Genomic DNA, 21052 nt, shown 5'->3' on the forward strand with positions numbered 1-21052 from the left:
TTGAGAGTCTGCCTGCCGATGCAAGGGACAAGGGTTCGTGCCCCGGTCAGGGAGGGAGGATCCCACATGCCGCGGAGCAGCTGGGCCCGTAAGCCATGGCCGCTGAGCCTGCGCGTCCGGAGCCTGTGCTCCGCAATGGGAGGGGCCACAACAATGAGAGTCCCGTGTAACGCAAAAAAAAAAAAAAAAAAAGAAAAAAGTTGGGCTTCCCTGGTGGCGCAGTGGTTGAGAGTCCGCCTGCCAATGCAGGGGACGCGGGTTCGTGCCCAGGTCCGGGAAGATCCCACATGCCGTGGAGCGGCTGGGCCCGTGAGCCATGGCCGCTGAGCCTGCGCGTCCGGAGCCTGCGCTCTGCAACGGGAGAGGCCACAGCAGTGAGAGGCCCGCGTACCACAAAAAAAAAAAAAAGTTAATATAATGAAATAATAAGAACATAGTTCTTATAACCTTGGTAATAAGAGAATTTCCTGAGCAAGATTAAAAAAAAAGAAGTCAGAAAGAAGTCAGAAAACAAACACTAAAAAAGTTAAATTTAATCATATATAAATTTGAACTACTGTATAGCAAAATACACCATAATCAGTCAAAAGGCAAACAACCTGGAGGATATATTTGTAAAATGTAACCACAATCAAAGAAAAAAAAACCACTCCTATAAATAAATAATAACTTATTATTATCATAAAAGACAAAATGACCAACATAAAAAAAAACAGGGCAAAGGAGAGGAACAGGCTATTTACAGAAGAAGAAATACCCATGGCCACTGACCATATGGTAAGATGCTCAACCTTACAATGGTCAAATTAAAACTGTAAGAATGCATTCTTACATATCCTTAATATCATTTTCATTAAATATTTAGGCTAAAAGTTTACAAACTAAAGCCTTTTTATTCCCACGAAAAAAATAACAAACCAAGCCTAAAATATTCGTTAGTTGGGAGTGACTTGAGATGGGCTGGACAGAGTAACTGAAATATATTGTATTTCAAATATGTTAAAGATTATGTGACAGAGGTCCTAGGAAAGAACAAAAGGCCTGATTAACTGCCTCTGAACTGTGTCCCTTCCTTTAAGGGAGGACACAGGATGGGAGAGCAGAAGCCCCAAACAGTGACTCTGGGGAAAGTCATCTATGTTATAATGCAGTCTTTTTTTAAAAATATTTGCCTGCATTGGGTCTTCCTTGCTGCACGTGGGCTTTTCTCTAGTTGCAGCGAGCGCGGGGTGGGGGGCTACTCCGTTAGGGTGCGCAGGCTTCTTATTGTGGTGGCTTCTCTTGTTGCGGAGCATGGGCTCTAGGCGTGCAGGCTTCAATAGGTGCGGCACACGGGCTCCGTAGTTCTGGCTTGTGGGCTCTAGAGTGCAGGCTCAGTAGTTGTGGCGCACGGGCTTAGTTGCTCCGCGGCATGTGGGATCTTCCCGGACCAGGGCTCGAACCTGTGTCCCCTGCATTGGCAGGAGGATTCTTAACCACTGTGCCACCAGGGAAGTCCTATAATGCAGTCTTAAAACGCCATTTGGGTGTTTTATTTTCTTCCTTATATATTTCCATGTTTTCCATTGTTTACAAACATTCTTTTAATGATCACAAAAATGTTTAATTAAAATAAACTAATCAGAAAACTAATATAATAAATTCAAGAACCAAAAAGAAACTAACTAGGAAACTATGATGTAAAACAAAGTAGGTTTCCTAGCTAAGTTTTGAGTCTATTAAAATTAAGATTATAATGTTTATAAATACACACATTCCTTCAACCAGTCACTAGTATTTCCTGGTGCCCTGGACTGTGCTGGCTCTCAGGGGAATACCAAAGAAATCCATGTCTCTGCCCTTCAAGAGACTGTAACACTAGGGAAAGCAACATAAAACTCATGGGTTGTTAAAGGCAAATAAATGCTATGTGAACTCGACAAAGCTGTGTGTTGTCTGTCCTTCCTTTATGGAAATTATGTCCACACCAGCCCTGGCAGTTCATTTGTAGTAATAGTCCCAGTGTCACCTACTCTCTTACCCTCTGACCACAGAATAAATTTGTGGGGTTCTCTGATATAATACACTGATTTATTAGGGTATTTTCTGTAAAGCTGTTTGACCTACATAGCAGCAATCCCCAATAAACACTGAATTGATTCTATGTCTGATCTTTACCCAAAACATTCCTAAACCTGCTTAGCTAATCTGACTGTATTCATATAAAGTTTGTTTGTTTCCCATAGGAAAAAAAAAAGCAAATAAATAGTACCATCTGACTAACTCAATCCCCGGGCTTAGCTACTACTTTGAATAGACACAGAATAGAGTCAGGCAATTCTATCATGCAAGATAGTTACTTGTTAGGTTATCAAAGATTGGTCCTTTGACTGCAAATATCAGTTTGCAGCACTTGTAACATATGGATGATAAAAGCTCTTTTTTTTTTTTTTTTTTTTGCGGTACGCGGGCCTCTCACTGCTGTGGCCTCTCCCGTTGCGGAGCGCAGAGCGCAGGCTCCGGACGCACAGGCTCAGCGGCCATGGCTCACGGGCCCAGCAGCTCCGCTGCACGTGGGATCTTCCCAGACCGGGGCACGAACCCGCGTCCCCTGCATCGGCAGGCGGACTCTCAACCACTGCGCCACCAGGGAAGCCCAAAAGTTCATTTTTAATGAACAATAGCCTATATTTCTCCCTGGAAAACAACCCCCTCCATCTTCAATTATGATATTTGAAGTACACTGAATGATCACTGCATGCCAGACACTGGTCTCACACCTTTATATGTATTAACTCTTTTAACCTTCCCTACAACCCCATGATGTTATTATCCCTAATTTACAGATGAGGAAACTGAGGTCCAGAAGTTAATAATTAGCCCAGCATTACACCATCATGAGATGGTAAGGCTTGTCTGGCTATAGAGCAGACCCTGAAACACTTGGCTTTCTTGCAGTCTCCTGGGGCATTTTCAGTGAAGGTGTCTATGGCATTGCAAATACAGTCTCTAAAACATGTTCATCATTGTTTCTTCCTACAATTAACTTTTCTCTCTTGACGTATCTATTTCTTTCAGCCCTATATTCATATTTATTCTTATTAACACCTATTTTGCAAACAGTGTAACATGAAAGAAAAAAAAATCCTACACTGGAAGCCATAAATCTCAAGATTCTGGCCCTCACTCACAGTATGATTTAGGGGCTTTGAGTAATCTCAGAGGGCCTAACTTTCTTATCTGTTATATAAGGCCTCTTTCCTGCTCAATAATTCTACATACCATTAATGTTTATAAAGTATTTTAGAAATTAATAAACAGTAAAATAAGAGAACAAAGAAACATTTTTAATTGTACCAGAAGAATTTTTATTCTGACCACTCAGTAGTATGGTTCTATATGATAATTTGATAGCAAAAAAAAACCTAAGAAGAAAAAATGTTCAAAAATTTTAAGTTCTTATGTAAATTATGGCATATCCACACATAAAATATGATGTCACAGTTCTACACTACGCTTTTAAGAGCTCTAAAAGATATAGGAAGTGCTTAATGTTAAGTGCACAAAAGGAACTCCAATTAAAATGTCTCTACCTGAAACTTCACTGTGTACATATGCATTCTCAAGTTCAATTTTCTAACATAGGGCTGCCTCCTTTCCTGCTCCTCATCTTTCTCTGAGTTCTAGGCTAATTAAATTTAAGTATCTTAAGTACAGTAATTCCTTTTGTGTTTCAGGAAGCTTGCCAGCTACCAAAATCTACAGACACCATTAAAAGACACAGGTCAACAAAGAAGGTCAACAAAGACAGCATCTCACAAAGAAATTGTAACTAGCACTCCAGAAAGGCATGGTGTAGTTTCCCTTTGGGAATTCGACAAGGCAAGTATGACTGAGATGAAATTTGCTTAAGAACAAATCATAAATTGAGATAAGCTATGATTATGCTGTCAGCTATCAACCTTGTAACATTAAAAATTATTTCATCTGAAAGTACTGTGCCTTTAAGTGAGCAAAACAAATTCTAGTGGAAGAGCAGCTGCAGAATATTGCTTTGTTGCAAGCTTATGAGCGAAGTATAAAATCAAGGGAAAGAAAAGCAAATGAACAATGTCAGCTCAGAGCCTAGAGTACTTACAATAATAAGAAATCTCCACCAAGCTGGATTGTTGATGATTACATAGGCTTGTGGAGGACCTTTGCTGCCTTGAATATTTGAAGATATTTTTCCTTTTAATCACTTTTCTGAACACAGATCTTCTCATACAAAAGATAGCAGTGAGCCAATACTTGAGAAAGATGTAAACACTTTACTCAACCCACGCATGTGTTCAACATTAATATAGGCTTCCTTGTGATTCTATCTCTATATTCTTTCCATGTAGTAGACTACTGTTTGCAACATGGTCTTTGTTTAACAACAGTTTATATGAGCGAAAAAAGAAAATTTGTCTCTCAAGAAAGAACTCTAGGGCTTCCCTGGTGGCGCAGTGGCTGAGAATCCGCCTGACGATGCAGGGGACATGGGTTCGTGCCCCGGTCCGGGAAGATCCCACATGCCGCAGAGCAGCTGGGCCCGTGAGCCATGGCCGCTGAGCCTGCGCGTCCGGAGCCTGTGCTCCGCAACGGGAGAGGCCACAACAGTGAGAGGCCCACGTACCGCAAAAAAAAAGAACTCTACATTAAAACATGAATTTTTAGAATAACTCTAAATGTAACTAAAATTTAGTGTCATTTAAACTTTCTACACATTTTTCTAAGCAACAAAAGCTTGCCTTTTCCCACAGAAATATATAAATAATAATAAATGCCTTATACCTTAAATTTAGAGTAATCTATACTGCAACTTGTAATGTTAAATATGCTATTACTATACCCTTAAAATTCTTGTATTTTTGGCAAAGACATTGATTCCTTAGTAACTAACATGAAAATCAATTAGCATACCACTGATACCATAATTGGTAATACAGTAAATATACCCACATATACCCACATTAGAGTCTTTTAAAAATATGAAATTCATAGATACAGCTAACTAAATAGAAGTTCCAGATAGAGGAATGGTGTTTGATGATCTACCAAATGTCCAGCTTACTTTGAAATGTTTAATAACATTTTTCTTTGAATGTTTAATAACATCTTTCAGCTATAACAGTCCCCAATCATAGTCAATGTATACTGTATACCTACTATGTGTGCTAACTGCTTCATAACCACTAAACTCTCTACATCAGGAAATGTGTTATAGATGAGGAAACTGCAGCTAAGAGGTATTCTACAATTTTTCTTATCTCCAGAAATACAACTCAAATTCAGGTCATTCTGAGTACAGGGCACATGCTCATAATCTTATGCTATGCTGACTCTGACACCATCTAAAATTTTGAGAAAAATTGGTCTTGAAATTGATACCCATTCAGAAAGTTTTGAAAATCTAATCTCAAAATTTAATGATTAATAACAGTTTTTCTCAAAAAGAGCTAGTTGGCCCTATTCCTGACCCATCCAAAGAAAATGATCATACCAGTCAGATCATACACCACCAGTAATTAGAAGCCCTATGGACACAAGACTTTGCATGCTTATTCCTTTCCCATGCATAAACTGTGAAAGAGCATTTAGGTTGCAGAATCAATTACAGGGGGAAAATGTAACCTACAGTGAAGGATTAGGCTGATGCCACCTTAATTCAGTGCTTAACCTTATCCTTATCAGTGGGGAAAACCAGAGCTGTTCTGTGACTCCTGATGAGGTTCAATATGAGAACATATCACCTGTGATGGTTTCTAGCCAAAATACTTGATTGATTTGATCTAATCAAGCTGTTGGACCTAGCCTCCCATTTCAGGAGTTACAAGAACCAGAGGAGTAGGCTAAATGATAGCAGGAGGAAGAAACGAGACAAATCCAGAAGGTAGGATAGTCTCCAAGACAACTGGCTTGGTTTTTGGTCTCTTCAACAAGGCAGTGTCATGAAAAACAAGAGGCTGTTCTATGGCGAGCTGCGTCCGACCAGCAGAATAACAGTCGCCACACGCTAGATTCTTCTCGTATCACACTTTATTGGAGTACAGCTTGGTTATAGAAAGATGGAAGGAAGACGCCGCAGCCTTAACGGCAGCTGCCTATATAAGATTCGGGGTACCGTGCAAGTCTCTGACTGGTTCATATCGAAGGCATAGCCACACGTCGCCTTCGGACTGGTTACTGCTCCAAAACCTTGTTAGCATATTTCAACGCATGCGCACTGGCTACAGGATGGATGACTCAGCTTTTTCTATCCTGCTTTGCGGCAACGCTTTGCCGCGCCCCACACTGTTCTAGATTAAAAGAGATTTCAGGGACATAACATTCAGATGCACTGCAAGGTCCTGGACTAAATTCTGCTGTGGACAAACCATCTGACAAGGACCTGGTGGGAACAACTATGGGAATTTGAGTACGACAGGGTATTAGACAATTTAAGAATGATTACCATTTACATTAGTTGTGATAATGATAATTTGGCTATGTAGGACAATGTTCTTATTTTTAAGAGATGCATACTGAAGTATTTAGAGGTAAAATGTTGAAACGTCCTCATTTTGCTTTAAAATACTTCACTATTAACATACAGTTTTGAAAAATAGGGGGGTCAGCTGCAAAAACAATTGCAAAAAAATTACTGTAGATGGTTCAAGGTACAAAATTCATGCTCTAGTGTCAAAGATTATGCTTTTTTTTTTTTTTGCGGTATGCGGGCCTCTCACTGTTGTGGCCTCTCCCGTTGCGGAGCACAGGCTCCGGACGCACAGGCTCAGCGGCCATGGCTCACGGGCTTAGTTGCTCCGCGGCATGTGGGATCTTCCCGGACCAGGGCACGAACCCGTGTCTCCTGCATCGGCAGGCGGATTCTCAACCACTGCGCCACCAGGGAAGCCCAAAGATTATGCTTAAATGGACAAAATGATACATGGACAGAGAAGCTTTAGAAGCCTCCACATCCACCCACCCCTACCTGCCACGACATGTTAAATAATTTTTTTTTCTAATTTAAAGTAAAATATCAACTTTCAAACGATTCCCTAATATAATTTTAGAGAAACTTTTAGGCTTGCTATATCAATGTTCAAAATCACTGAAGACAGGGGTTAGAGGATCCAAAATTGTAACATACTATTCCGAAATAATCACAACTAAAGCAACATTTAATGTTGGTTTTCATATTGCTGTTTTTATCGCACGTGCTTCATTGCCATAACCTGCATAGGAGTTATTTCCTTTGTACATTAATAAACATCCTTTGTTCTAAGCACATACCTCACAAATAAGGAGGCAAAGGTCAAAAGTTTAGACAGTATCTGGGGGAAAGGAATTGAACTTCAGTTAAAGCCTAACAACTAGTTTCATCATATGACTCTGGTAAGTCGCTGCAGCTGACAGTGCTAGTCATCACCTGGGAGTAATGTAAAGGCTCCTGATGAAAAGTGGTAAAAGCCTTAGATTCTTAGGGATATCAAATCAGCTGAATTCAGATACACATAGGTTAGACCTAAGAGTACGTAACCGTTCTCTTCAGGGAGCCTACAGCCTAATACAAAGATCAAGAGGTGGCTTTTTCCATTTGTTCCAAGAAATCTGCAATTTAAACACCCCTATCTTTGGGTATGGAAATAATACACTCAAAAATTCAAGCAATTAAAACATAAAAATAAATAAATAAAATTTTTAAAAATAAAGTAAAAAAAAAATGCAAGCAAAAGAAAACAAGAACAAGAGAGACCAACCTCAGGCCCAGCTGCCTGCAGACCACTTCTGCATCTGCATTGTCCCACTGGTGGTCACAGACAGTCCCCCACCGACCCGCATGGTAGAGCTCCACTCGGCCCTCACGCGCACTGCTCCCCCCAGCAAGGCGTAGGACGGGGAACGCAGGGCCTGCACAACGTGAAATTCACAACAAAGTAAACCTACGGATTCACACTGGGCGAGAAGATCAGGTATAGTTTATTTCTTTGCCATTCTCGATAATTAACTTATATTTATTAAGTGATATGGGCATACCCAGGCATGTCTAATATATTTCATGGTGCTCTCTACCAATTAAAATACTCCGACTTGAATTACGCTCATACAAATCGGTCTCAAGAGGAAATAGTCTAAATTCACTTTCCCCCGAGGACCTCAGAAACCAGAAAAGACACACTCAAAATTGCAGTTATTGGAAACCCATCTGATTTTTACTGGGTTGCTGCCACCGTGGTGGTGGTGGCATTGGTTTTTTATCTACAGTAACTTGAGCATTACCAATATGTAATTATTAAGAATGGCACTTATGTCTATAAGATACTTGTTTTCAGCACAGAAAGATTTTTACATTGACGTAGAAATCAAGACAAAGTTAACATCCAACACATTATAACAAGTTGGTGGACATCACAACCGGCACCTTCAAAAAACAATATTGAAAATTCATTTGGGTATGAATTAGTTCATACTCTGTGAAGAACCACCAGAGGGTTCCCACTGCAAATTCCGTATTGTAGTCTACAGTGCCCTTATCTAGCTTCGTCAGTTTCTGAATTTCTCTCTCCCTCTTTTTTTTAAAAAAATATTTATTTATTTATTTGGCTGCACCAGGTCTCTGTTGTGGCATGCGGGATCTTTTAGTTGTGACGTACGGGATCTAGTTCCCTGACTAGGGATCGAACCTGGGGCCCCTGCATTGGGAGCACCGAGCCTTAACCACTGGACCACCAGAGAAGTCCCTGAATTTCTCCCTCTTTATCCTGGTCTAGAATTGAGGACACAGGGAATGCCCTTCCCTTTTGCCCGTGTACCTCAGATACCCAGCTATACTGAGGCGTGTAATAAATATTTGTTGACTGAGTGGATTGGCAAGTGATAACTAAAAGCCTAGAAAGCATGTCCCAAACAAGGAAAAATAGGGGCTTCCCTGGTGGCACAGTGGTTGAGAGCCCGCCTGCCGATGCAGGGGATATGAGTTCATGCCCCGGTCCGGGAGGATCCCACATGCCGCGGAGCGGCTGGGCCCGTGAGCCATGGCCGCTGAGCCTGCGCGTCCGGAGCCTGTGCTCAGCAACGGGAGAGGCCACAGCAGTTAGAGGTCCGTGTACCCCCAAAAAACAAAAACAAACCAAACAAGGAAAAATAATTAGCAATATCTGTCCATTCAATTCAGTTTATTAAACAGGTATTAGGCAGAAAGATACTGCACAGACACTACCCTCAAGAAGTATACTGCCTCGGGACACGGACAACAAGAGTACAGACGAGACAGCATCGAGAAGACCCTGCAGGGATTCAGGTGCAAGGGCTGCTTGCTCACCAGTGGGGGTAATTAGAGAATCTCTTCTGAAGAAGTTGGTAGCTGAAGAGGGCCAAGATGATGCATGGAATTTCAGAAGTCAGACACGGGTGAAGTGCAGTTCAGGCAAAACGAACAGTATGAACAAAAACATAGAAGCACAAAGCTGTATGTATTGGGGAAACAGTATGGCAGTCTAATTTTTCTGAAATAGAGGATGTGAGATGGTAAAAGATTCAGAACAGGCTGGGTCCCTATTAGGAAATTTAGTTGCATCTTTTGCGAAATGCTCACCATTTATCCACATGAAATATGCTCCTAATTCTTCCACAGTGTTCGTGGGGTCAATAAATGGTATTTGGACATTCATATTTATATTCAAATATCACACTCGAGGAGGAATTTAGAATAGTGAACATTTGCGTCTACTCATATACTAATACTTGTAATATAGTTTTCTTACATAAGTCAACTAGCACTTGTAATTTGTAAAAGGATAAAAGACAGGTTTAATAAATATAACTGGTCTCAATGTTGTATACTGGCTTCTTATAATGACTGATCACTGAATTATGCTAATAAACTTAAATTTGCATGTTATTATGTTTATTTTTCCTCTAAGAAGCTTGGAAAATATAGAAAAAGTGATGGAAAAAATGCATAAATTTCTTAAATTATTATATTCTCCTCTACCTCCCCTACCCCCATCTCCATGGTAAGCTTGGAGAAAACAGAAAAACAAAATTTTTTAAGAGAAAATTTAAAATCACCTACAATCTAGAAACATTATCGTATATTACCTTACATTTTTTTAAGGTCGTGTTTTACTTTAAAACATATAGTTTTCCACTGGTTGTATAAGTAATTGTGAAAATATAGAGAAGCTCAAAGACAAAATTTAGTCAACATCTCACATCCTCCCAACAAATACACACACACACACAAAGCATTTGAAAAAGATTTCAGTGAAGTAATTGACTCATATTTAACTTATGGATAAATAAAACTCCCAGACGTTTCATTTAGATTGCTATATCCTATGTCCAGTACTCACACACGATCTTCTATTTTGTAAGCGTTGGAAAAGTACTAGATGCCAAGACGCCAAATGTAAATTCCAAACTAAAAGAATGTATTAAAAATCTACCGCTATGCCTTAAGATGGACTCCATGTTTGCTGAGCTATTTGCTTTCACATTCTCATTTAATTTACCGTAAATCTTCTTTTTCACTCTCACTTCTAATTTACCTCAACCTTCTATGTTTTATATATGCTTACAACAGACCTTAAATTTATCTTTGCAACCAGGGAATAAGCAAGTGGACAGATCACAGAGTAGAACTAGGGTTTTTTTAAAGTAGATAGAGATCCTGGAAAAAAAAGATTGTTTTCAAGATTTTACTTACTTCACTACTTGAAAAATGTTAAACATATTTTATCAATTGGGTTGAACATAGAATGCAAGCAATATCTACAAAACACAGTGCACAATTTAACACAGTTTAGCCCAATTCACAGCATCCCTGATGTAGCAATGTGTAAACACATATTTGCCCAAAGTAGCATTACCCAAAGGTGGAGAGGCAAAGGAAGAAAAGGAAAAACTTACAAGACAACAAGATGTAACATGCAAAAAAAAAAAAAACATGTAACATGCACCTTGCCTACCCACAAAAGGATTGTAGCTCTCCCAGCACACACCTGTACCATATCCTGTACCACTGCCACTGGTTCTTCCAGACAATTCACAGGAATGACCCTTAATTGGGTCTCTGTATGTTTTGCAGTGGAAACTTTTCAATTCCTCCCCTGATACTTGCACTCAAACAGAAACCACTGCCCTGCGCTGGCTGCTGGCATTCTAAGACCTGGGACATCTGGTCAGGCTGCTGTCTCCAAGGAAAATGCAAAAGGGGTACTGTGACAGTGTGGTAGCCTCAGGTTGTGGTCACACATTTAAACAACCATGGACCCCAGAAAACCCGTCCGCCATTGTGAAAGGCAGCTATCCCCTCCTGTGCTTCCTTTCTCATGAACATACGCATACTAGTATACTGGAACCATACTCTAATCACCTCATGCCTAGTATACGGTGCTTAGAAGGAGCCCTTATCCAAGGAAGCAATTTGTTTTATGAAATGTGCCATCTACAGCTCAAAAGAGAACACTGGTACCGTGATTCTATTCCATTCTATAAAGTGAGAATATTTTGTTGTAGTTGCTGTGTTTTATATTTGGTTTCAAGATGATTTTTAACTTGATTCCATCACAATTTTCCATTACTAAAATAAGTGTTTTCATATACAGTATATAATATTTCTATAAGCAAATTAGATAAAACAGAAAATACGTAAAAAGTGAGGTCAAATAGAAATCCAACTGTTAGATGAAATCCTATTGAAGACAATCTAATTAGACTGGAGATAGACTATGATTCACACTTAGGTCTGTATTTAAACTCTTTTAGGAAATGATTTAACTGAGACACTTTTATCATCTGGAATCAGGCTGAAACCACAATAACAGTAAAGCAAAAAACAGTAAAGTAAAAAACAGTAAAGCATATTTTGTTTTACCATGGGAAAAGCTACACGTGACAGCAGCTGCCATCTTCTGAGGACACGCCCCACCCTGCCAGATGTCTTTCTCACAAAGCAGTATATTTTCTTCATCTCCTCGGCAACGGACATTGCTCCAATAAATGGGAATAAGGCCCAGTCCAGAAAACGGGGTTTGCCTTGCTACTCCTTTACCTCTGTAAGTACAATGATAAGGTTATGTTTATCAAATGCAGGCTAATTTTTGTCAGAGCACTAGGACTTTAAAAAATGGAAGAAATCAATAAACACAGATATGGAAGAAAAAGAAAAACAATGCACTGTGTAAATTTCAAGCAAATCAAAACATCAGATTAGAACTTGGATTGATTACCTATGGTAATCTTTTAAGTTAATCTTGAATAACTAATGGTAGGCATATGCCTTTACTATCTATGGCTGATTTTAGAAGAAAATGGGCAAACACTACAGATATAAATGAAAAGGGAGTCTGGGTGGCTTTGAGGAAGAAGTGTGTCATGTGGCCCAGTGGGACTTGGATTCTAGTCTGAACTCAGCTGCAAATCACTCTAAAGTCTCTCTAAGCTCTGCCTTCTGATATGTAAAAGAAGTCTGGATGCTTGAAGAGTCTTTCCTACTCCAATATTTCAGGCTCTCATTTTCAAAACGATGATTATTACCACATCTAAGCAAGATAGTATCAAGAGAGGCAATCCATTCATATTTTTTTAAACTTTATATATAGTATTTGCTAGCAAGACTTTGAAACCAATTAATAAGATAACTCATATAATCTACATATTTTTAACTCTGATATGTACAAAATTAGTATTACACTTTTAAAAGATTAAATGCTTATCCAAATAACATGATAATCTCTAGAACTGTCTTCATGCAACAGCTTCCATTAACCAAACAGTAAATATTTGGGGTTTATCTAAAATATGAATGTGTCTTAACAGCAATAAACTGAGTTGCCCTGCTCTTATTGTGCAATCCTTTTTTATTAATGGACTAAAGGAATCAGATCAGCTTATCTGAAGTTTATGTTTGCAGAAAGATAGTTTACATTCTTTCACCAATCAAGAGACTAGTAACCTACCACTGTAATTCACATCTCCATTGCAATGTTCTTGTTTTCTTTTTTCTTTATTTTTTTAAAATTTTTAATGGAGTATAGCTGATTTACAATGTTGTGTTAGTTTTCTGCCGTACAGCAGAGTGAATCAGTTAAATATATAAATATATCCACTCTTTTGTAGATTCTTTTCCCATATAGGTCATTACAGAGTACTGAGTAGAGTTCCCTGTGCTATACAAGGTCCTTATTAGTTACCTATTTTATATATAGTAGTGTATATATGTCTATCCCAATCTCTCAATTTATCCCTCCCCCCTTTACCCCCTGGTAACCATAAGATTGTTTTCTACATCTGTAACTCTATTTCTGTTTTGTATTGTAAATAAGTTCATTTGTACCTTTTTTTGTTTATGTCAGAATCTCATAGAAAATTTTATGCTTCCCTGATTTTCAGGGGTAATAAAAGCACAGGTAGAAATGTACAAAAAGGAAGATACTGACACCAGCCTACAAATTTGTTACATCTCCAGGCCCTCAAAAGAAAAAGCAGCAAGTCATCATTCTTCATGACTGGCCCACCTGCCAGTGACTGTTTGCCAGACAAAATACTCATTGATAAAATCAGTAATTAACATCCTAAACACCATTAACACTTTGTAGTCTCTCTCCTTCTTCCTTCTTTTATCCTGATTTATTCCAACACTCATTTTTAAAGATTAGTTAACTAATTAAGTACAAGTACGTTAACACTGTTTGTTATGCTAATAGCATCACAAGTCTGAACAAAACTTAAGCCCTCAAGGTTTGCCTTTACTAAATACTCATTCCCCACCTTCCTAGTGGGAAGACAGGAAGCTGGCAAATTAAAATTCTTACTGGGAGTGGTTAAGAATCTGCCTGCCAATGCAGGGGACATGGGTTCGAGCCCTGGTCCGGGAAGATCCCACATGCAGCAAAGCAAATAAGCCCGTGCACCACAACTACTGAGCCTGTGCCCTAGAGTCCGCAAGCCACAACTACTGAGCCCGTGTGCCACAACTACTGAATCCCGCGTGCCTAGAGCCCATGCTCTGCAACAAGAGAAGCCACCACAATGAGAAGCCTGTGCACCACAACTAAGAGTAGCCCCTGTTTGCTGCAACTAGAGAAAAGCCCACATGCAGCAACGAAGACCCAAGGCAGCCAAAAATAAATAATTAATTAATTTAATTTAATTCTTACTGACTTGACTGGAGTTGACTAACATTTTCATTTGTGTCATCACATTACATATTACCACTCACTGATTATTAATCCAAAATATTTGCAAATTGAAAATTTTTCTTTCAGTCCTTTTAACCTTCATAACAAGATCTTTTCCATGCTTTCTAAAGATCTCTGGTGATAAAGACCAAGAAAAATATAGGGCACGTATACTTAGAAAAAACAAATGAGACACAAAAACAGAACAATAAGAATAACAAAAAAACCCAAGAACGTTTGTTCCAACATGTAACCTTCTGCTCCTGGGAAACCCCTTGAAACAAGGCATAAAGGTGCAGGGCCTGGTGGGCGTCAGCATACACCAATCTATTTTAAGAAGTGCGCCTACAGTCGTAGAAGGGCCAGCAGCTTCTCAGGACAGTGGGTGCTGCCGGGGCTGAGCGAAGCTGCCATCTATTACAGGACCTCCTTGGCACAGAAACCTATGTCCCAGGATATCACCCCTTACCCAGCACGGGATGAAAGCACGAGTGAACCTCACCTCCTTCACAGACACACAAATGGAATTTGTGGGTGGCTCAAGTTAAAAGCAAATGACAGCAACCTCAGGCTGCACAGGCTGCTGAGAAAGTAAAACTCTTAGAACCAAATTCCTTGCTTCCTAGCCCTGAACAATTATTTTGTTAAAGTCAAAGACCAAAAGCTGCTTTGAACTTTGGACCACTCAGCATTTGCCCATTTCCTAGTCAGTAGGGCGAGTAACAAGTGAAGTGCATTTGTATGTAAAAGAACTCACTCCTTCCCTTTGGGGCCCTTTCTTTTTTTTTTTTTTTTGTGGTACGCGGGCCTCTCACTGTTGTGGCCTCTCCCATTGCGGAGCGCAGGCTCCGGACCCGCAGGCTCAGCGGTCATGGCTCACCGGCCCAGCCGCTCTGCGGCACGTGGGATCTTCCCGGACCGGGGCTCGAACCCATGTCCCCTGCATCAGCAGGCGGATTCTCAACCACTGCGCCACCAGGGAAGCCCTGGGGCCCTTTCTTTACATCTCTTCTGAGAAAAATGAGAGTGAGAAAAGTGAGAATGCGGAAGGAAGATGCAACCTCTCCACAGTAACGATGGGTGCCCAGCACTCCTCTCAGATATCATCAGACTGATTTGGTCAAGGAAGGGCGAACTCACCCCAGCTGCAGCTGGTGACAAACAACCGATGCATCAGCGTCATCCCAGTGGCTGCTACAGACTGTGCCCCAAACTCCCTTTGCATATACTTCCACTGTGCCTTCAAACTCGTTTTTGCCACCATGGAGCCGGACTGACCCTAAAGTGGAAAAGAATCCCAAAATCCTTTAATAGCAAATAACCATTTGAACATACTGAACATACCGATAACATGATTTTTCCACTGAAGTGGTGAGAGATCCAGTCTCTCACTGTTCACAGCATGTGCTTCTTCCTTTAAATGAGGATTTAGCAGGCTCTTCTTTTGTTTTTGGTAATTAACATCCTGATGTCAATGCTAAGGATACTTTCTTTTATCTAGGCAAAGTCCAATCATGATTTTCAAAGGAAAAAATTGGAAGACTATGATTAATGGCTGATAATTGCATCCCAAGTATTAGATCACATCACATATTAAGTTCTTATCATTTATGGATCACTTTCCATCTTCACATGAGGTCACAGATTAAAAAAAAAAAACAGAGAAACTAAATTCAATGTTCTGTTTATAAATTACCTGTTATTGGCTGTTATATCTTCCTTCTATCTGATTTGTTCTTCCACTAAAGAAGAATAAAATGCTTTTCCCCTTTTAGCCTCCAGCACTAGTCGTGACAAGTCTAAAGCTTATGTCTGTAAGTTCAGAAAGGTGTTAAGTGTTGAAAACATTGCCTAATGTTAGTCTTAGGGAAACTGCCCCTAAGTAGAGTAGTTTGGTGTAACTGGATGGCCCTGGAACTTCACTTCCCCTCACATACCACTCAGCTGCTCCACAGTCACGATTTGAGTCAGTCTTTTCAGTCTTAAAAGAGTCAAAATTTAAATTCAAGCACCCCTGGGGAAAATAACATTTTAAGTCTTATCCCTTAAGTGTGGATCAAAGTGGTTACCAGACTCATCGTGGTGATCATTTCATAACGTATGCAAATATCCAATCACTACGCAGTACATCCGAAACTAACATAATATCATACATCAAATATATTTCAGTTTTTTTAAAGAAGTGTGGATCAAAGGCCTCCATTTCTCTTCTCATTGGCACTGGTTTTCAGAGTGGGTACTGACTGACGGGCAGCAATTGGGACACTAGCAGAGATAGAATCAAACTCAGACAACTTAAAGGTTTCATAAAATTCTGTGAAAAGTCGCTTAGGATGGCCTTTTTTTCATAGGTAAAGAAATTAAATTCTACCAAAATTTTCTGGCATGTTTTGCATATTTCACACTCATTATGTATGGCTTTATAATGATTTTCTGAAAACATTTGATTCACAAATCATCCATACATTTCATTTACACTAGCCTAGTCATCTACCATTATTACTTTCCACATAATCATCCTTAAAAAATGGGCTTCCCTGGTGGCACAGTGGTTGAGAGTCCGCCTGCCGACGCAGGGGACACGGGTTCGTGCCCCGGTCCGGGAAGATCCCACATGCTGCGGAGCGGCTGGGCCCATGAGCCATGGCCGCTGAGCCTGCGCGTCCGGAGCCTGTGCTCCGCAACGGGAGAGGCCACAGCAGTGAGAGGCCCCCGTACCACCAAAAAAAAAAAATGTAACTACTTAAGAGAAACATATCTATTTCTCATGACAAATACAAAGTGTCAATTTTGTATCAAAATTGTCAAACAAAAGGCAATAATAAATTATGGAGGCAAACACAGCACTGCCAAATCCTGATTATTCAGGAGAGAACATGGGTGTGGGTCATTCAAATGGCAGATAATCTAAAAATCATTCATATATTCTAAACTTCTTTAATTCGACCAAGCAAGAGGAAGCCCTGTCTAGCTCAGTGAAAACTGTGAACTGCAGAATATTTTTAAAGAAATATGTCTGAAGAGTTTAACGAACTTTAATGATTTTTTTAATCATAAAATGTCTTCTATAGAGACCCACATAATATTATGCACAGTACAAATGCCAGCACTTTATTTCAAAGAATTCATTTGTTCACCTGAAACAAATGTTTATTTGAAATGATATTTAATCTATTATCTGTTTATTAATTCCCCACCATCACCACCAAATTATTCACGTGAAAGCGGTGGAAGAAATTTCTAGTAATGAAAACAAACTGGAACTCTACTTATGCATGTTAAGTAATCATAATAAAATGTAAAATATTGCCTAAATCACTAAAAAACTATCAAGAAGACATGATGCATGCATATCATCTAAATGATTAAGGCATCTACAAATGAGAAGGCAAAGACCCTGCATAAAGTATAATTGTTACCATAACATCATTATAATGAAAATGATAACACTGGAAATAATTTCCATGTCAACTATCAGTTCCACCATCATTTCTCAGATGCTCCCAACATGCTGTGAAAGCCTGGATTCATTTAGCTGCATCTGCTATATGGCAAGAAAGGTAGAGTGCTCATCCAATTTTCCTTTAACAAATGAAGACAAATATTTGCAATTCTGGAAAGGCAATTTGCATGTCAATGACTAATTAATTCTCTATCAGAATCCATTCCCAACACCAACATCCCCAAGGCACACACCTTCCTATCAGCGCCCCTCCACATAGTTTATCCTTTCCTTAAGGCCATAAAAATTTCCAAAATATTCTGAGTAATCATCTACCTTGAACTCAAAGTGAGTATTTCTTACTGGTATGTAATTCTGTGAAGTTCACAATTCTTCTAATAATTTTTTGAAAGAGATTTTTTTTTAAAAAATCAGCTTAATAATATGCCTAAAATAATAAAAGCATGAACACACAATTCACACTACGCACATTTAAGACAGGCAGTAGTTTTTGTTTGGTTTTGGTTTTACTCTGTTCTTGCTTCATTGACTCTCTTAGAATGGTTGAGATGGTTGAACTGTAATTCATTTCCCTTCATTTATGGATGTGTAAGCTATGGACCCAATCAACTGAGCAGTTGCAGAGCCATGACCTCCTAGATTCCCATCCTTGCTATGGTCCCCTTTGTCTCTCAATCTGAGCAAAGACCCTGTGATGTAATAAACACCTTTCAATACTTCAGCTACCACTATATGCATTCTGACATGTTGGCTTTCACCATTCTATGTGAAATATTACAACTAATCTACCAAACATTACATGGGGATAAACTAGCCAGGCAGAAGCATAAGACAGCCTGAAGAGTTTCTCTACACTGCACAACAGGAGAGAAGTGGCTTTCTGGTGATCTACACTTGAGGCTGATCCTCCAGTGGAGGCTGACTTGTCCCATCGGCCGTACAAATTTGTAGGAGAGCTATATATTTGCACAAATTTATAGGTGCACAATTACAAGAGGAAATACCCTTAGCTCAATGGGAAAAAAAAAAAAAAACAGAGAGAGAGAGAGAGAGGATGAAACAATAAAGCAATCCACAAAGCTCATAGCCTAGTAAACTCATTTCTATTGCTACCTTACTAATAACAAAGTCCTTCAGATAAATTCTAGACCAATTCCTTGGCGATATTGCTCCATTGTCACAGTCTCTTATTATCAAAAATTGATCCGTCCGTCCTCCTTCGCTCACACTCTCCTACTCCAGCCAGTACTTTGCGATGTCCCTCATAGCCTCTGCTAATGCCTCTGGGCCACACCCCAGTGAATCCAGGGCTGCACAGTCTTAAAGTCTCTCATGTGCCAATTTGATGGAAAATATTCTATTCTAAATATTCCTATTTTTAAAATGTGGTAATAACAAGAATTTAAAAGTTGAAGTCTCAAACAGAGGTTTTAGGTCAACTATAAGAAGCACTGCAAATTCATAGGCTAAACCAGTAACAGAAGAAAGTCTGGAATTATGAAGCTATGCATGATGGCACGCCATGGAGAGGAGCCCCAGAGGTCATGAAATGAATTGTTGCAAAAAACAACAACAAAAACCAGTCAGCTGTACCCAGTCTGCTGCTATTACAGCTACCAAAAGGCAAAATGTGCCCGTGCACAACAATGGTAAGAATTCTACTACCTTAATTCCCTGCCAGAAATGTTGAGCTTACTGTCATTTTAATTATTTTTCTTTTATGTAAATGTATCTCCAGTTTTATAAAGGAAAAGGAACATAAAAGACTTTTGTTACAGAAATTTGCTTTGTGGACAACTTTGCTAAAAAACAAGAATTCCTAAAACAGAGAGACATTCCCGAGGGGTTCTCTTTACCCGTGTTATCAGCCTCTCTCGACACAAGGTAATCTACAGAAGGACAGCTAACTAGATTAAAATTATCTTCACAAGTCTCATTGGTTTTATAGTTTTTAAGGCTATTGTGATGGGCTGAATACTATTCCCCCAAAAGATGTGGAAGTACCGACTTCCAGTGCCTATGAATACCCGTGACTTTATTTGGAAATAGGGTCTTTGCAGATGATCAAGATAAGATGAGATCATTAGGGAGGGCTCTAATCCAACATGACTATGTTCTCATAAAAAATAGAGATCTGGACAGAGACACATATAGGGAGAACGCCACTGGAAGGTTGCAGCTAAGTTCCACAAGCCAAGGAACTATCAGAAGCTAGGAGACAGCCCTGGAACAGATCCTTCCCTAGTGCCTTGAGAGGAAGCATGGCTCTGCTGACACTGACCTTGGACTTCTAGTCTCCAGAACTGTGAAATAATACGTTTCTTTGTTTAAGCCACTCAGTTTGTGGTACTCACTACGGCAGCCCTAGCAAACGAATAGAGCCATTATGGTATTACCCCTCCTTGAACAGCTGGCAAAACCTCCCTTCTCATACTCCATACTTGAAGGAGGCCTAAAAGAAATATTAGGAAAGGAACCAAATCGGTCAGCTATCTTTGTTCTCTAAATGCAGCTCATTCCAAAATAAACCAGATGAAAAGACATGCCTATTTAGCTAACTCCTTAAAATATATTTATAGAATAGCACTCACCTGAAGTCAAAGAAAAACAAAGATCCATCCCAGTAGTGTTTTCTGAATAGAATTAATAATAAATATTTTTTAAATGTTTTAAAATCACAGTTTGATAAATGAGTAAAAGAAAATAAATGTTATCACACAGATCCTTTCTCATCTATTACTGAACTTCAGAGAGGCACAAAATAATTAATTTTAGTCATTTCTATTGTTCTGGTGGAATCAGAAAGAATACATGCTGGTGACATCAAGCTATTGCTCAGATCCTTGACAAAAAGTATACTTGAAGCTGAAAATGATGCAGAAAGTTCAGTTTATGAACTATTTAAAAGAATAGAAAAAAGCCCATTACATTTTGGACAATTTAGTCCACATATTTGACAATGAAACATAATCTTTTGTCTTATACCAAAGGCAACACTGGAAAAATATACTAAATGATCATTTCCTATCTTAATTATAAAATACAGACAAAAAAATCACACTCCCTAAAAGCAACTGAATTGGGCAGCAGTTAGCTGAATTTTTCAAGTACAGTAGGGGGGGTGAAGTTAATTTTGATGTTTTTTTTTCCATACACTGTATTTGATGGTACTGAGGTATTCTATTTTGTTTATGATTACATTTACCCATAACTGAAACCAGTTTAGCACTGCGAAATAGATTTTATTCAAACATGCTATGTCAAAATGAAATCAAATCATCGTACGAAGCATTCCCCTGAACTGTTACCCAACTGAACTATATTTGCCTCCATTAGTTCGCATCTATAATTCATATTAATTGTTCATTTATTATTCATGTAGATACCTTTAGTACTGAGAAAAAACAGGAACTGGTCT

General features: G+C 39.2%; 1 protein-coding gene across 1 annotated transcript in view; it reads right to left on the minus strand.

The window, feature by feature from the left end:
* Positions 1-21052, minus strand: part of PRSS12 (serine protease 12) — a 71657-nt gene that overhangs the window by 42047 nt on the left and 8558 nt on the right. Inside the window, exons 2-4 of the mRNA XM_059066745.2 lie at positions 15312-15450; positions 11867-12045; positions 7749-7899 (exon numbers count right to left, since the gene is read on the minus strand). Of these exons, the coding sequence (XP_058922728.1) occupies positions 7749-7899; positions 11867-12045; positions 15312-15450 (469 nt within the window). The remainder of the gene's footprint in view (positions 1-7748; positions 7900-11866; positions 12046-15311; positions 15451-21052) is intronic.

This window comes from Kogia breviceps, chromosome 6, assembly GCF_026419965.1.
Source record: "Kogia breviceps isolate mKogBre1 chromosome 6, mKogBre1 haplotype 1, whole genome shotgun sequence".
Classification (NCBI taxonomy): domain Eukaryota; kingdom Metazoa; phylum Chordata; class Mammalia; order Artiodactyla; family Physeteridae; genus Kogia; species Kogia breviceps.